The sequence below is a fragment of the Cibotium barometz genome, chromosome 47 (genome assembly GCF_041138505.1).
Source record: "Cibotium barometz isolate CiBa-2024 chromosome 47, ASM4113850v1, whole genome shotgun sequence".
Classification (NCBI taxonomy): domain Eukaryota; kingdom Viridiplantae; phylum Streptophyta; class Polypodiopsida; order Cyatheales; family Cibotiaceae; genus Cibotium; species Cibotium barometz.
The window spans coordinates 16,009,813-16,028,808 of NC_141092.1; the positions used below are offsets into that span (position 1 = coordinate 16,009,813).

At 46.6% G+C, this 18,996-nt stretch overlaps 1 protein-coding gene across 5 annotated transcripts in view; it reads left to right on the forward strand.

Annotated features, from left to right (window-relative positions):
- LOC147611411 (ARM repeat superfamily protein) overlaps nt 1–18,996 on the forward strand; it is a 121,616-nt gene that overhangs the window by 85,909 nt on the left and 16,711 nt on the right. For all 5 annotated transcript variants that reach the window (XR_015263750.1, XR_015263751.1, XR_015263752.1 and 2 more), the window contains exon 8: nt 7,157–7,347. Coding sequence is in view for 2 of the 5 variants with exons in the window: in XM_086784498.1 (XP_086640624.1) it covers nt 7,157–7,347 (191 nt within the window). In the remaining 3 variants the exon portion in view is untranslated. The remainder of the gene's footprint in view (nt 1–7,156; nt 7,348–18,996) is intronic.

Below are 18,996 nucleotides of genomic sequence, written 5' to 3' on the forward strand. Positions count from 1 at the left end.
CCGTAAGATTTCCAATGGGGTCTAAGAGTAGGGACACTCTGATTGTGTCCCAAGATAAGATGTCTGGCATTCCGCATCGTATAACTGAAAAAAGGCATGCTTTTCAAAGGGTTACAAGCATCCTTTCACTCTCACTCACCGGGGTCCCAATGCAAATGTCTGATAGGGCAGCCACCATACAACCAAAGGCTAACACTGTCTGTGATCATCCCTGGGGGGGGGTCAACAAAGACGTGCTTCCCTAACCTGCCAACAACTCTGACTAGACAAATCTGGGGGCCCTCAATAAGGTCCTCCACGTCACATCTCTCCAGCTGCCATCCATCTTGTACAGAAAAAAAGACCGGTACATCATCCTCCCTAGGCAAGGGGAGACCCATAACCTGAAGAGGAACACCTATCCCAGAAAAAACCCCAAACCAAGAATGATGACGGCCATCCAAGTTAAACCTCTTCCACTCGAGGACAGAAGGAAAAAACATCTCCCAAGCAGCCCGATGAATATGTGTAGCAGCGCCAAGAGATCTACCATCCACGATCAAATCATTCCACAAAATGGACTGTCTGAAAGCCTCCTCAACTGACCGAGGAGGTATATGAACTAGAAAACTTCTCATGCACTCCCAAGCCCGAAGAAGGGACCTAACTACGGGGCGGGGGGGGGGGTGTGCGGTGATCTGCCTCAGAAAAGATGAACCGTGAGTTGTAGAGCCAGTCGCCACCCCTGGCTGGAGTGCATCTCATAAAATGTTGCATGAGAAAGTCCTTCCAAGGCTCTGTGCCAAGAAGAAATCCTCGGACAATCAACTTGCAAAGCAATGCCTTACACTGCACCTTTGGGTCAATGATATTCAATCCCCCCTCATGTTTAGGTCTGATAATGGTTTCCCAGGAAACTCTAGCCCAGTTGTGTGCAATGCCATCCAACCCTGACCACAAAACGTTCCTAATGAGGCGGCGAAGTTGGCCAATGCATCCTCTATGAAAAACCCAACACGAGATGATGAACCAGGCCGTGGCCAGCAGCACTTGGTTAACCTTCAACACTTTGGATGTGCCAGATCAAGCTTCTTGTTGCTCCATTGTTGAAGTTTGCTCTTAATGCTCATGAGTACATGTGCAAACTGCTGAGCTGGGGAAATGTTAATGCCAACCTGGCAACCAAGGTAACCTGGCAGTACATCCTCTCTCAATCCAAGTAAACCCCACATCTAGGCCCCGATCTATCTGTGGGGAGTCACTGACCCAAAATCTGACAGACTTGTGCCAATTAATGTTGGCTGCAAGCCAATCCACAAACCATTCATCCACTAGGTTGAGTGGTTATGGCATAGGAAGGTAGCCAAGGCATTTATTTTCTTAATTATATTTACAACAATATAACATATAGTATGTTAATAGCCATAGTTAATCCACAAACCATTCATCCACTAGGTTGAAGCGAAACAAAACATATCTAGGGCTGTCTGAAAAGCACAAAGAGAAGCATGTGAGGCCTTCAGAAACATCGCGGTGTCATCTGCTAACTCTGAATCCACAAGCTTATCCTTTGTGCATAAAGGCAATCTGAGACCCGTGACACTTGGGGTGGCTCGAAGAAATCTGCTCATGGCCTCAGCCACAATGAGAAAAAGTAGGGGACAGTGTGACATGGGACGGGGGGAACGGACTCTAGGGACGGGGAACGCGTGGGACAGGGGCGGGACGTCCGCAGGACGGAGGGACGGGGACGGCTGCCTGACTGCGGGACGGGGACGCCGGGAACGCGTTCCGGGAACGGCGTTCCGGGAACGGCGTTCCCTGTCCTTACGGGGACGGTCAAATTGACCGTTGGCGGCAGTTTTTGACCGTTGGCGGGGCGCCAACGGCTATCTGTCCTAGCCGTTCGGTGATGCGCAACTTCTCCAAGGCTCCAAGGCTTCTTCCTTGAGTCTCTCTCTCCCACATGGCTCCCCTCTTCTTCTATATAAGTGACCTCCATGCTCTCCTCAAGCCATCTCCTCTCCAAGCTCTCCCTCTCTAAGACCCAAGGCTCAAGCTCTCCCTCTCCAAGCTCTCCTTCTCCAAGCTCACCCTCTCCAACCTCTCCAAGCTCACCCTCTCCAATTTCTCCTTCTCCAACATCCAAGCTCTCCCTCTCCAAGCTCACCCTCTTCAAGCTCTCCTTCTCTAACATCCAAACTCTCCCTCTCCAAGCTCACCCTCTCCATTGTCCAAGCTCTCCTTCTCCAACATCTCCATCCCGATTCTCCGTCTTGACTCTTTCTCAAGCTCTACCATCCATCTCAAGCTCTACTCTATCACTATGGCATCCTCTTCTCAAACCCCTTCCTCTCCTCAACCCGGGTCCGCCGCCGCCTCCACCACTTCAACACCCGCTCCATCACGAAGAAGGAGGCCCGCCGTACATCGATGGAGTTGGTGGGATGAGGTAGAGTGCTCGCAATACGGTCAAGGGGGTGGTTCAAGACCATGGGTATGTAAGCTTTGCGGCTACAAGCGAACCGGCGGTGCCCACAAAGTGCGTGCTCACTTCTTGCATGAGCCCGGCAACGAAGTGCAATTTTGCAAGGAGGTTTCGGCCGAGAAGAAGAAGGAGCTCCTTGAAAAGCTTGTGGTTTATGAGGCGGCCGAGTTGGCAAAACGTAATCCTCAAGTGGCCGTCGACCCCACATCCTTTGTGAGGACATCAACACCACATGTACCTCGTTCATCAAGAGAGGCATCCGCTTCCCGGGGACGCCAAAGTACTCTTAATGAGAATTGGAACCCTCAATTGAAAGAGGAGGTGGACATGGCGGTGGCACGATTCTTCTTTCATGACCACATAGCATTTCGGGCGGCACGGTAAGTCCTTGGCACTATGCTCATGTACTATTCAAAATTCAAATATCATGCTCTAAAGACTAAAACTTAAAAGACTAAATGATGGTAAAAATCTGAATTTTGTTTGTGTTTTGCATATGGTGTTTTGGATAGATCTCCATACTTTCGGGCCATGTGCAAATTGATAGCGGAGTATGGACCCTCTTATGTTCCCTCCTTTTCGGAGACCATCCGCACCTCTCTCCTTGAGAAGGAGAAGGCAAGCGTGGAGGTGGCGGCCAACCACATGAAAGAGCAATGGGCTGAAAATGGTGTTACCCTCGTCGTTGATGGGTGGAGTGACACTAGAAAGCGCTCCATCCATGGAGTTGTTGCCTACTCACGAGGGGAGACATACTTTGTCGACTCCCATGATGCTTCCGGGACGGGGAAGAGTGTCGAGATACTTGCTGCGGAGTGGGCAACAACACTAGAGACGGTGGGGGCGGAGAATGTCATTGCCATATGTGCGGATGGAGAGCAAATAGGACGGCGGGGACAATTCTCCAAGCAACTTATCCTTGCATCACCGTGTGCTTTTGCATAGCCCATTGCCTCAACAACCTTATCAAAGACATAGGGGCCTTGGATTGGGTTGCACCTGTCATTGAGGGTGCCAACAAAATAGTGACCTTTGTCCTCAACCATCAAAGGGTGCAGCACGAGTTTTCCAAGAAGTCAAGCCTCTCTCTTCTTAAGTATTCCGAGACGAGGTTTGCATTCAACTTTCTCATGCTAGGCCGCTTGTGTACATGTAGCGGGACATTGAGGGGACTCTTCCTCAGTGTTGAGTTTGCACGCACTTCAGAGGCTTCCACGACGGTCGGCAAATTTTGCAGGGAAAGGGCGGATGATGCGGCATGGTGGGAGGAGGCCTGGCGTTTGTGGAGATGGTGCAACCGATTATTGATCTCCTTAGGGTAGTGGATTCCACTCAACCATGCATTGGCAAAGTGTACGAGGCAATGGATCGCATGACAAAGAAGCTAAAAGCAATGTTCAAAGTCAAGCCTCACTATAAACAGGTCAAATCCCTATGTTTGAAAAGGTGGCAAGCCTACCACTCTCCCCTCCATGCTGCTGCCTACATTGTTGATCCTGAGTTTCAAGGCAAAGGGCAACACAAGGACAAAGAGGTGAGCAAAGGCCTTCGACAAACCTTGGATCGCCTTTACACTAGTGAGGAGGATCGCCGCACAATCAAGGACCAATTGCAGATTTATAGAGAGAAGCGGGGGGCTTTTGGTTTGGCAGATGCAGAGGCGGACCGCTTCAAGGTAGGGTCTGCACTTTGGTGGGAGGATTATGGTGCGGAAACTCCAAAGTTGCAGGAATTTGCTGTGCGCGTACTCTCACAGGCTTGCAGTAGCAGTTGCCTAGAGCAACTCTGGTCAGTTTATAGCCACATTGCCTCTAAGAAGAGGAACCGCCTTGGTGTACAGCGTGCAAATGATTTGGTATTTGTCAGTGCCAACTTGCGAATGCTTTGCAAGGGCTTGACAAAGAAGGCAGATCCTTTCACCGAATGGGAGCAGGCACAGCAGGACCCACATCTCTCTGATCAGCAGAGGGCCGAGATTTTAGAGGAGCTTGAGGTTGTGCCGGAGGCATTGTCCCCCCCACCTCCCCCTCCCCTCCCACTTGAGGACCAGCCTATGGAGGACTTCACTAAGGAGGTCACGATTAATCTTCACCCTTTTCAGCCTCTTGCCTAGTCTCTTGAGTCTAGAGTCTCGAGTCTCGACTCTTGCCCCACTTTTTTGCTAGCAATCTTGTATCTTGGCACTTAGTAATTTTGCCTTGAGTGTACACCCTCCTTGGGCCTTTCATTATGCCATTTGGCATTTTTGTTTAGATTGTACACTCACTTTTGTTTATCACGCCATCGGCGCCCCATTATAGTTTTTTGCTAATACGACTATGCATTTCTCCTCTTTTTGGTGCAATTTTGTGCTTAATGTCTTGGTTTCTAAGTGTAAATCAAGTGTGTTAAAAAAAATTGCAAAAAAACAATCGTTTTCAGATTGCGGTTTTTTCCACCGTCCCCGGGACAGCCTTTTGCCCTGTCCCCATCCCGTTCCCCGTCCCCGTCCCCGTTCCCGTTCCCCGTCCCATGTTTCTATGGTAGGGGAGCAAGGGGGCATCTCGCCTCTCTAGGGAAGGGTGAGGTACCATTTTTCTTTTTTGTTCACGATGAGTGGCAATTGGAGAAATATGTGGTACAGGATATGGTTGAGGGACCGGTGGTTTGGCCCGTGAGAGTCGGAGCAGGGAAGCACTCTTATATTGACCCCCCCTAGAGATGATCAGAGATGCTTCTTGCCTTTGGCTGTTTGGTGGATGCCTTATGAGACATTTGCCTTGGGATCCTTGTGAGTGGGAATGGATGGATTCCACCAATCCAATGAAAAGTTTGCCTTTCTATAGGTACACTGTCAGGAATGCCAGGCAGCTTGTCCTGGGAAAGATTCAGAGAGTCCCTACACTTAGACCTCATTGGGAGTGCTATGGTATTACCTCTTGACATTCAGAGGAGTTTCTGGCGGAGGTTGTGGCACTCTTACAGGAAGGACAAATCTCCTCATTCTTTTGGATTTCACTACATGGTGGACTGGCCACCAACCAATGGAGATCGGTTATTGGTGCTAGCCCAACTTGCTTGAGATGTGGAGGAGCTTCAGAGACAGTCACTCCCTATGGGAATGTAGGGAAGCACAGAGGATTTGGACTGTGATAACACACCTATTTGGCAGGATTAGTAAGGATGCCTACATATCTTTTTGTGCTATCATTTGGTTGATTCAGTCGGGCCCCTAGCTTAGGTATGAGGAGGACGATAGGAGTCACGTCATTTTCATCAGGCAAGGAGTTGCTCAGCAGGGTTGAGGATGACGTTGGCTGGCTGCTGTCTGTACAGTTGGTGTGGAAGATGAAGAAAACGATGGAGATGGTGGCGGCAGCCTGTCAGTACAGATGCGATGAAGAGATAAAGAGTCGCTTCCTTGATATCGTTGAAGAGGACCACCTTGCGTGTGTGTGTATACATATATATACATACATATATATACATACATACATATACATACATATATATACATACATATATATATATATATATATATATATATATATATCCCATGCTTTTCCACGTTTTGGATTTAAAAGCCTTTGTAAGCTTTTTTTAAAAAAAGATTGCTTTCCCACTTATTTCCATGCTTATAAGAGAAGTGCCCAACATTTATTATACCTTTTGGTGTTCCCGGGCACCCACACTTATGAGTGTGTGAAAGCCTTTACTCACGAGCCCTTTTTATTAGATGTCCAGTCTTGTACACTTAAAAGTTAGTGCATGAAGACCATATTGCTGTAATTTAACCCGAGTATACTTACCACCTGCAAAACCCACAAGACCACTGCTTTAGGCCCAAAGAAGTGCACACATGCGTCTCTGGCCCCATGGACTATCACAGACAAAATACCAGACATTGTCCATGCAACAAAACCAAGGTCACACAACTGAAAATAAAGTTCAAGCAAGCATCATTGGTGTATCTGCACATGTGAACTTGGATAGCCACCCATCTATCTCGTGGATTCGGCCATGGAAAACATCGTGTGTACATGGCCAGGGTGTTCAAATCTTACCTTGCTGTAGAGAACATGCTATGTGCATCGCCAGAGTGCGAAAATCCCACAGGGCCTGCCCAGAAAGTATCCCACGGGTCACGTCCAGAAAGTCCAAAGGCAATCTCTATGGACCACGCCAGAGATCCCACGGGTCACGTCCAGAAAGTCCAAAGGCAATCTCTATGGACCACGCCAGAGATCCCTTCGTAATCCCACCATGTTCTTGATGTCCGTTATGGGCCTGCCCAAAGTCTAGACACATGCCTGTAGAAGTAATCAAGATAAACATGTCCCAAATAATCCGAGAAATTAGGGGTTAGTGACAATATGAACCCTCATGCAGTGTACATTGCATCAATGCTGGTAAGAGTTCATGCATGGTGTTTGTTTGCACGTTGTAAGAGTTCATCCATGATGTTTGGCTGCATGTGCGCTGGTAAGAGTTCATCGATGGTGTTTGGCTGCATGTGTGCTGGTAAGAGTTCATCCATGGCTTTGTAAGCTGCTGTTCTCTATGCGTAGGATTATGGAAATACCAGGAGCTGGACTTGAAACTTTTTTGATGTTTTAAGGTCTTCATTTTTATTGGATATATATAGTTAAATTGTATATTAGGACCTTTTATAGGTACTGCCTTATTCTGAGCCTGCATTTCAACTGGCAGAGACAAGCAATGAAACTGTTCATCCATTTAACAGACAATCTGAACCCTTCAGAGCTTCGTTGGTACAAGGATCCTATACTTGACTGCGTCACACGAAACATAATTGGCTGTGGTGAGCTGTGGCCACTTGTTGTTCAAACGGCAGTGCAACTTGTCATATGCATGGAAGGAAACAACCCGCGTGCTAGATGGTAAGTCTTCAAATAAATCTAGTAGTTGATGCTATTTCCTTTTATTATGTGCTCTCTCTCTCTCTCTCTCTCTCTCTCTCTCACCTACACTCTTATATGGCTCACCCATATGGGGACCCAGCCTCTACCACACGAGGAGGGAGCCGCTTGTCGGCGAGGTCGGACCAGCGAGAGATTTCTATGATGGATGGCATGTACTAGAGAAACCATTGGTGACTATGATCGCACGCATGATTCGGAGCAAACCATCAGTACCTCATGAGATTGTTAGAGTAGAGATAGGAGCCGCACCCGTGGTTACCGAAGCCCTGTTCTAGTCAGTGACATTTTTGCAGAGGATATGGGAGCTCCCTAGACAGAGATAACCCACACCTAGCACTTATCTCTTCCAGGTAGCTAGCAGCAGACGGCGATACACGAACACCCAGATGTGTACCTGGGTGAGATTACATGGCATGACGATTGATGCACTCCCTCCATTTGATTACAGCCTGGACTGCCCCTTCTTGGACCTTAGTCGCTCTGAGTAGAATAGGGTGATCAGGATGGACATCGTGAGGCTAGATGCAGAAAGGACATGGTCCAGCCCCCCCCTACCACTAGGCACAAAGATGGCCCACTATCAGGACCATTTTCTACATCTCTCCCCGGATGGCTTTGTGACACGGTCTACATACATGGACACCCATCTCTCACATGGCATTCGCAGTGCCATTGGACAGATCCACACTTCATCACATCTGAGGGTAGAGACTGGCAAATACGAGGGGATGAAGCAAGAAGACCACATTTGTCAGCTATGTCACCAGGAAGTGGAGTCAGAGGAGCACTACGTATGCCGATGTATTGTGTTCTATGAGATACGAGGGAGATATTGGGGACTTTAATGCTCAAACGGCTCAGTACTAGAGAGAGAGAGAGAGAGAGAGAGAGAAAGAAAGATATATTAATGTCTACGAAAGGCCAAAGTGGCCTATGAGACCAAAACATAGTACATAGCTGATGGTGTCTCATTCAAAGTAAGACAAAAAGAACTAAAGTTATCATACTTTGGGACTTAAATGCTCGAACGGCTCAGTACCAGACCTCCTTCTTTGACACTTCGGAGGATATGTTGAGAGAGATAGATGTGGAGGAGATGTGTTTGACCCGGAGATCATAGGATGAGGTGGAGTGTAATGAGTATGGGAGATACCTCTTGGAGATGGGGACTGCACATGGGCTGGCCATTTTAAATGGCTTGCTAGTGGCTTTACTTGCTTTCCACACAGACATGGGGCCAGCACAGTGGATTATGTTTTAGCCTCGCCAGCCTTCATCCCGAGTATCCAGGATTTTGTGATTGGCCCCAGGCCCATCGGAGTTACGGTGGATCATGCACTTCTCTTCTTTACGGTGGATTTCCACTACAGTACCCGCCAGGTTGGGCAGTCCTCCTATCACCCGAGATATACCTTCTGTAGAGAGACTGATGGAGTATACACTGCAGAGATCTACAACTTGTTGAGTGCAGAGGATCCACAGGGGCCATTAGCACAGCTCACACAGATCCTGACAGAGGCTTTACATACAGTTGCAGCGACGGCCTTCCCACACACGCAGCCCACAGTACGACCACGTCCTGGGAGCATGCCCCAGAATAGTTGGTATGATGATGACTGTAGGGAGCTCAGAACCCGGCTACAGAGAGAGGTGGCCACAGGTGTTACTACATATAGACAATCACGCATCTTCTTCCGATGCCTCATTCGGCGGAAGAAGAGAGCATTCTTAGCTCGGCTGGAGAGAGACATGTATCAGTTGTTTTTGAGTCAGGATTCTGGGGAGGCCTGGAGATTGCTTAGAAAGCACCCCCCGCCTCCGGCCATTACATCTCCAGATACATGGGGCGAGTATGCAGCCTCCCTCTACACAGTACCAAAGCAGGCACCACTACCAAACCCTCCAGAGCCCTGTCCACCCACTTCTGCCTTCTTCACAGCAGAGATGGTGAGGAGGGCCATCAATAGATTGCATACAGGGATGGCACAGGATCATGAGGGCATTGTAGCCGAGCATTTCATACATGCTAGAGATATGATTGTAGACTTGCTAGCTCTCATGTTTAATAAAGCCATTCTTGACTCAGACACTTCGCAAAGCGGTATGTCCACCCCGCTCATATGGCAATGTCCATAAATTTTGCATTTTATGGGACACATACAGACATACTCTAGAATGTGTGGCTTTGGATATTCATATGGAAGGGATGCCAACCGAAGAGGGTGTTTTCCGTCTTAAATGGGGCAAGTTTGTTGGTTCATGTTTTGCACGTGGTAAATTTGGACATATGCAATTTGAGTGTCCTCCAGTTTTATACCAAACCTCTAAGGCAGGTATGTCTTCGCAATCACATGAACCAGTTGTGAATGTACAACAGAACAAGGGGAAAACTATAGTGCAGCAACAGAATGCTTTAGCTGATAAGGAAAAAGCCAAAGTAACAGTTGCTCCCTTGCCTCAAAAAGACAAAGAAAAGCAAGATTTAAGATCTTGGCAAACACCTAAAAAAACAGTAAAACCAAGAACTCTAGTAGTTCGAAATTGGACAGAGGGGTCTAATGCTGTTAGTTCATCCTCATCTGATCCTCGTTTCATACATGATGTCTCCGGAGTGGGTGAAATGTGGAATGTGTCAAGAGCAGACAGATGCAATCTTTAAGCCTTTTGCAATATAGATGAACACTCTGAGAATGATGTTTCGCAATTTCCAAATAGTGGAGCACATGCAGGGAATCAGGCATCAATCTCTGGCATGCAGATGAATACTTGATGCCTGCCCTTACATCACAACCCTGTTATTGTAAATATGTACATACCTCTCAAAGGCTTTACATATAATATCCAAGGCCTCTGTAGGTTAGACAAATGGAAGCTTTTATGGGATTACATAAATAAAAATCAGTCTCATATGGTTTGTTTACAAGAACACAACTAGCATGCTTTTGTTGGCAAGGAAGACTCTTTTGCAGGGTATCACATCTTTTATGCTAGCAGTCGCTACTTTTTAGGAGTGGTCATGTTGATTCGCCATGAATTTCAACTATGTGTCGCATATAATGATCCATTGGGAAGATGGATAGTTGTGTATATGCATCACAGACTTCTTCAATGAGAACTCAAATGTGGGAAAAAATGAGAGCTTACCCTTGGCTTTCAAATGCATTTTTGTGTTTCTCTTGGAGATACGAGCGTGTAGACACGATCATATCCTTGATGGAGACATTGCAAGAAAACGTAAGTGTTATCTCAAGTTGGTGATGGTGCTGGCCGACTTTGTGAAGGAAGTCAAGCAATTTCTCCTCAAGAGTTTCTTGAAACCTGATATCGGGTTCAACCTCGATCTCAAAAGGATGCATCTACAAGTAGAAAAAGATGTTAAAACAATTGTTAACTACACGGACCAACGACCTTCAGAGCAGCAAGAACAATCGCCAGCATTCATTCCGATAGGAACTAGCGAAGGGTCAGACTCCAGCAGAAGTAGCCGATTGGTGACACTCCAGCAAGTACAATTGACAGTAGGTATACATGGCACACTATCCAATAGGAACATGCGGCATCTGACAGAAGGCAATAATAGACCGGTAGTTGATGAAGAAAGGTGATGACATGCATGAAGTTGAAGATAGAACCAATAGAATTAGTGACGGCGGCTACTGTTACAGAAACACCTCGCTCACACACACAAAGAAAAACAGAGAATATCTTGTGTGGCAAAGATCAACTGATTTCTTGCATGATATGTAACTTGGTAGAACACAATGCTAATCAATACACTTAAATACACTAATATTTGATGGACACATGCTCTATACAAGAAGTAATTTGCTGAATTGACAAGAGACACACAATGAGCCGGAACGGCCGACCTCTCCCTCAAATAAAGTATATTGCTCTTGGGAGAATCAAGAACATAGTGTCATGGGCATTTCTGACCAGATTTCCATACCAATGCATATGAATATATTATTGCAAACAAGTGGTTGTCGATGTAGACTTGCAACTCACACTACTCTCTCAAGTGTCCATGTTCCCTACCATCTGCTCTATTGTTCCACCAACACATGGTAGCAACAATCTACAAGAGAGCACGTAGGACAAGAGAACACTACACAGGGTATGTGATCTTGTAATCTGGTTCCTCCCTCCTACTACTTGCTTCCATATTTAAGCATAAAAGCTTACCAATTGTAAGTAGAGTCGATGACAGCGGAAGTCTTTGCGATGGAAGTCCTTGGAGTGATGAGATCTTCGATTTGTCGCATTTCTTTGCAACAAAAGTTTTCAAGAGGATGAAGGGAACCCTGGGAAAGCTTCCCCTATGGTTCAACTTGAGAAAGGAGGGTTGAAATTAGGGTTTTCAGCAAAAAGACCAGAAATTACAGCAATAAAGAGAGCTGTTTTGCTGAATTTCAGTCATTGGGAGTGTGTAGGAGAGTGATTAGCACCCGGAAATACTCTTGGAAGCTTGAGAAACACCTTAGCAAGCTTGGATATGGAGTTGGGAAGGAGAAAGTGTAGAAAACACAGCCCAAATGCCCTCATGAAGGAGGCGCCAATCTCTAGACAGAGGAGGAGGAGTGAGGTGGTGAGTTGTCCAGTGTAGGTGGCAGGTAGGTGCTTTGTGGAGCAAGCTAGAGTGGACACATGGTTGGTTACTCCCTTTGTAAAAAGGGGATAAGGTCTGGGTGGTGGACATTGGGTTTTGTCCACCTCGGGACATGAATGTGTGTGAACACCGGGCTGGTCATAATTTGTAAGTGAGTTTTGGTCGCCCAAAACTTAATGAAGTGTGTATACAGTCACTTGCTCTCATTGCTCAAGTGACTATCAAGCCCCCCCCCCTCCCTCCCCCCCCCCCCCTCTCTCTCTCTCTCTCTCTCTCTCTCTCAACTCTCAACTCTCAACTTTCAAGACACTCTCTCCCCCGTGGGCCGTCTCTCAGGCCTCTCTCTCTCTCAAGCCTTTAGGCTCCGCAGAGATGAGCAGGCTAGGTACATGTGGGTTAGACTGAGGGCAGAGACGGGCAGATATCTCTACATTGCTATATGCTATTTTGCTCCTAGTACATCAGTGTATGCATCACCTAGCGGACAGTCTCCCTTTTCCATTTTGGATGATGACATTTGGGAGTTCTCCAGGGATGGTGACATCATTCTCCTGGGAGACTTCAATGCCAGGACCGCCCATAACTAGATAGTATTTTATGATACCTGAGAGGAGATGTTGAGGGAGCTTGATGTTAGGGATATGGGCCTATCTAGACTCTCACAGGATGAGGAACATACAGTGTATGGGCGGTATTTGATAGACATGGGGACTGCACATGGATTGGCCATCCTGAATGGCCTACAGAGATTCCCGACATCGGGCGGTTTCACTAGCTTTCCACATCGGCATGGTGCTAGTACAGTGGACTATGTTATGGCTAAGTCCAGTCTCATTCCCTCTTTTCAAGATTTTATGGCAGGCACTAGGCCGGTTGGAATAGCAGTGGATCATGCTATCTTGTCCTTCACTCTCACATTTCAGTTCAGCACCGCTCCATTGGGACAGGTCTCCACACACACTCGTTATACCTTTACGAGGGAGACTGACACCGTGTACACGGATGAGATATACAAACGCTTATGTGCCGAGGAGCCGGGACGGCCATTAGATGAGCTCACTCAGATATTGATAGAGACGCTTCATGCTGCAGCATCAGAGGCATATCCCCATAGTCAACCTACACGGAGACGATTTGGGAACATGCCCCAGAACAGCGGGTATGATGAGGAGTGCAGAGAGATGAGGATCGGATTACAGAGAGAGATGCTCATGGGTGTTACCACTCACAGACAGTCACGGATTACCTTCCGGCACCTAGTGCGACGGAAGAAGAGGGCTTATCTTGCTCAGTGAGAGAGAGATTTGTATCAGTTATTTATGAGTCAGGACTCAGCCGAGGCATGGAGACTATTCCGTGAGCATTCACCATCACCAGCCATTACCTCCACAGAGATTTGGGGTGAGTATGCAGCGTCTCTGTACACAGCACCAGGGCAGCCGCCCCTGCCAGACCCATCGGAGCCATGCCCAAAGACATGTGCTTTCTTTACTGCTGAGATGGTAAGGAAAGCTATTGACAGGATGAAGACTAGGAGAGCATATGATCATGATGGTTTGGTAGCAGAACACTTTATTCATGCCAGAGATACGCTTGCAGAGCTTATTGCTATGATGTTTAACCGAGCCATGTGTGAGGGTTTTCCCGAGACTTGGAATATGTCCACGATTGTGCCTATCTTCAAGTCAGGGGATCCCATGCTTCATGGGAATTATCGTACCATCATGATTGGTCACACATTGGCTAGATTATATGCATCTATTCTTGAGGAGGAGTTGAGTAGATGGGCAGAGAGAGAGAGGGCATATGTGCATCAAGGCACGCAGGGTTCAGGAGAGGTTTCTCCACTCTTGACCATATCTTAACACTCATAGCTATTATTGAGGAGGGCAGATCATATGGCAAGAGGATTTATTGTTGCTTTGTGGATTTCCGCAAAGCTTTTGACACAGTACCGAGAGCCAGACTGATGCGCAGACTACAGGAGATGGGAGTGCCCATAGAGCTGATTTGGGGAATCATGGCTTTATACAGGACAGTTGTAGGGCAGGTACGTACTACTCAGGGTATATCTGAGATGGTTCACTCCACTATTGGGGTGAAACAGGGCTGCCCCCTTTCTCCCACCTTATTTGGGATGTATGTGGATGAGGTTTCAGACTATGTAGAGCGGGAGGGTGACAGAGGAGCACAGCTAGCAAGGACATGGATTCCGGTGTTATTGTATGCTGATGATATTGTGCTGATCTGAGATTCTCTAGAGGGGATGCAGCGTCATTTGGATGCATTGCACACATTTGCACAGGACAGTGGATTGTCTGTTAACCTTGGTAAAACCAAGGTGATGGTGTTTAACACCACAACACAGTGGGTTAGGAGGTCAGTACCCACCTTTACATATGGTCAGGAGACAGTGGAGTATACAGATGCATATACTTACCTTGGTGTGGTTTTTAGTGGCCCACTATTTTCCTTGAGGAGAGCAGCGGAGACCAGATTGACCAGAGTTTATGCAGCATTGGGGAGACTAGAGAGGATGTGTTCGCAAGTTCAGTTTCAGAAACCTTGAACAAAGCTCTGGCTCTTTGACACTTTGGTCACTTCAGCCATGCTGTATGGAGTGGAGATATGGGGACCCTCAGTGGATCACCACAGCCGAGTTGGTAGCACTGATGGGGATGGAGATGTATGGAGAGGCCCTTGGTTTCTATGATTCCCCGGATGATTAGGGCCAAGGCCTTCGTACCACATGATATTATCCGTGCAAAGATGGCTGCCCCCCCATTGGTAGTAGAGGCACTCACTCGATCAGTCTCCTTTATACATAGCACTTGGGCTCTCCCTAGAGACAGATATGCTCGCTTAGCCCTGGAGTCTTCACGACAGTTGGCATCACAGGTAGACGGATCATGTTGGTATGCACAGATGACAGCTTGTTTCCAACTGCATGGCTTTAGTATGGACAGGCTACCTCCATTTCAGTATTCCCTGGATGCACCCTCCCTCTCTCTCACACGGGTAGAGATTACCAGACTTATCAGGCAGGACTTGACTCAGCTGGACACTGGATACAGCCGACACACGAGCTTGGTACGAAGATGGCTTTCTATAGAGATCATCTTCTCTAGCTCACGGAGGATGGGTTTGTGATTAGACCCAGCTACATGGATACTCATCTTTCTCATGGGGTACGGTGTGCTATTGGTCAAATGCGCACATCCTCACACCAGCTAGAGATTGAGATTGGCAGATTCAGAGGAGTACCAGCTGAGGCCAGGATTTGTGAGCTATGCCAAATGGAGCCAGAGACAGAGTTAAATTACATATGTCACTGTCCAGTATATTATGAGATACGAGGCCGTTTTCACTGCCTTTTCAGAGAGGGTTTCGGACCACTTTCTAGAGTCATGAGATACCAGGATCAAAGATGCCTCGGATTATACTTGCTGGAGCTGCGTAGACATAGAGAGGGTCTCTTGAGAGGGAGGGGATCAGAGAGGGAGAGACACCTACAGAGGCAGATTACAGACTTCTTTCGACTAGAGATTGAGCAGCCAGGCCAGCAGGCATTGCAGCTAGCCGCAGAGTATAGCCGCACCAGAGGTACACTGATTGATCGGGCTATAGAGCTGGGGCGGTCCAGGCTCCCCAAGATGAGAGGCCCATCCCAACACCGACGGAGACCACAACAGAGGATCAGGACCATACTAGCACGGCATGGGAGACGTCCAGTCAGAGTACTCACCATGGAGGACATTGAGGATATCCGCCATTGACCGATGAGAGACATCTTTGGATAGTGATGTATATGATGCTTACCTTTGTTGCTGGAGTTTTCCTTCCCAGATGTTATCCATTAGGAGCTCCTAGTACCTTACTTTTGCTCATAGTTGTTGTTTCAGTTTCAGTTAGTTGTTTAGTTGTTTTAGCTTTTCTTACACAGACATTGTATCAGATCTACCAATTGTTGTAACCTTTTTGGTCTCATAGGTCATTTTGGCCTTTTGAGGACGTTAATATATCATTTCATTTCATTTTCATTTTCTCTCTCAAGAGTCAAGACTCAAGCCTCACTCACTCTCTCTCAATACATCAGAGACGGTGCCTACAGCGGAGGATTCAGAGCATCATTGCGAGGCATCGGGCTCGTCCGACCAAGCATCTCACTATGGCAGATATCCAGGCCATCCAGCAGAGACCCATGCTAGAGCTCCTAGGATGATTACCACTCCAGCCATATACTGTTGTACTCACTGTCACTTTTGTACTCCCCCATATTCATGTATTCATGTATCCATGTACTCATGTATCCCATTTTGACTAGTAGCATTAGCTTCCCACTCTCCCTAGTTGCTGCTTCCGGATGCTCCCTTTCTACTGATGTATTGTAGGGCTAGATACTTACCTTCAGTCCTTTCTTTTCTTTTCCAGATAGTGTATCTAATGTCATATGGTTGTAACTTTGGTCTCATAGGTCACTTTGGCCTTTTGAAGACATTAATATAACATTTCATTTCATTTCATTTCTCTCTCTCTCTCTCTCTCTCTCTCTCTCTCTCTCTCTCTCGTTTGTACATCACCATTGAGTCCCCTATGGTCGTGTTGTCATACTTGTGCATTTTATTCTCACTCCACATTTTCCTCTTGATGACTGGAGGAACATCATTGTACTACTTGTTTGTCTCATAGGCCAATTTTGGCCTTTTGCTGACCTTAATATATCTTTCTTTCTTTCTCTCTCTCTCTCTGTGCTCACACCTGTATCTCTGCGCACCCTTCGTACACACAGCTTGGCGGTCCTCCACGTTGACTCACTGGCAGACCTTTCTAAAGGAGGAGTTTTGGCAGTCGGTCCGCACTATTGTCATTGCGGTCACGCCCTTCTATAGGGTATTGCGGATGACCGACATGGAGGGAGCCACCATGGGCCTTCTCGTTCACTTCATGAGAGAGGCCATAGCAGAGTTGCGCGTTTCTCTTTCCATGGTCTTGTCGCATTATTGCATCCAGTTTACAAATCACCCGCCCTCTTCACCAACGTGGAGCTACTTGAAGCCCGAGATGCTTACTTGCCCAAAGCATTGCCGGAGGATTGCCATGGGAATTTCCTTGAGGAGCTCATAAGCTACAATGACCAAAGGGAAGGAGCCGCATTTGCATCTACTACTTGTTGGAAGAGGGAATCCCTTGTGAAGCCCCTCTTTTGGTGGGAGACATTTGGGTATGCACTCTCAAGCCTCCAAAAGGTGGCTTTGAGAATCCTAGCTCAGGATTGCTCTTCGGGTGCATGTGAGATGAACTAGAGTTCCTACTCACTTGTACACACGAAGTTATGCAATTGCTTGAGCACGCAACAATTAGAGCGGCTAGTGTATTGCCGCACTAACTTGCGCATGGTGCGCACAATGCAAAAGATGGAATCGGCGAGACATGTATAAGTTACAACTTATAAGTTATAAGCATTCAAATTTCAAACTTCAATGTTTATTGAAATTTGAAACTAAATTCTAATACATTGCTTGTCACTTGATCATTGTACAATGTAGGTGAATGTGGATGCATTCAAGCTCACAGGGGGCACTCTTGAGAGTGTTAACAAAGTGCAAGATGAGGAGGAGAGGATCTATGCAGAGATCTATCGAGAGCTCGAGTCGTTTGATCGACGACCTACTCGCACTCGTCGTGGGCATGGAGGTAGTGGCAGAGGAGTGCAAGTAGGAAGCCGTGGATGCACGATTCATGGTGCTTCCAGGGACATAGTGCATACCTATGTGCGGTTTGGTTCGGGTAGCTCCACACTCGCTCTCCCTTAGATCTATCTACATCACTAATTTTTACCAATCAAAATTTCCTTTTTATGTCAAGGGTTGCCTTACCGGACTATGCATAGGAGCTAGATACACCATTAGACATTGTTTTTGTTAAAAGCTCAATAGCATCAGCAACCTGCCTAAGAAGAACACCATCACTCTTAAGTTGTTCATGTTTTAGGGCCCTCCTTACTACAGTGCCAGCCCCATCATGCTCCCCCTTGCCATGGCCTGATCCAAAAAAATTTCATGTCATCTCAACAACTGTTAGTTGGTAAAATCTCTCGACAAAGTAGAATGGCCTTGCAGCTTTGAACTGTGAAGCTGCATCATCTGACCACAACCAATGCTTCTTGAAATTCAAACCTTGCTCTTTAAGCCATTGGTTACAAAGAAACAAACAGTGCTGGACAAAGTGTGTATCATGATGCTTATCATCTCAGAAATGTAGAAATACATTTCCTTGACAATATTATCATCCTTACTGTTATGCCGACACGTAATATGAACAAGAATTGTGCATTGATCTGTATGCCAACGCATGGATTTTATATGCTCTTTGAATGAGTAGTTCTCGAAAAAATCTACTATTGATACAATGGTATCTAAAGGAAAGATCTTTAAGAACTCTCTGTATTGATCAGCATGCCATCTATAAGTGATATTTTGCTTGATGAAGGTTTTAGTGTGGTCATGTATCATCTTCATTAGCTCACTAAAAGCCACATGATTAAGGTACAACACTTTTTGTTTACTTTGACCATGCTTGTTTTGAACTTGAATGTCCTCAAAGAGTTAAACTAGAACTGTCTTTGTTGTCTCCTCTTGTTTGTGTAGACAGAAGCAAAGCTTTTTGACGCCACATTCATCGCACTGGCCCATAAGACACTTGTATTGGTGAAATCTTGAATCCCAGTCCTTTGTACATACACATGATTCCCACAACAATGTAATCCCTAAGAAAGAGTCTCAACAACGAGACATTTAGCCCCAACCCCACAGATGATTTGCAAGGATTGCACTCACATGTACATGAACTCCCATGAAAAACCAAAAGCATCCAAGCACATAATATTAAATGCATCTTTTGAAAACATCAATTATATGTGGTACACATAACAACATGTGTTCCAATCTTTCAACTTTCATACAAACCATGGCTTGAGCTTCTCAAAGGACCTTTGCCTT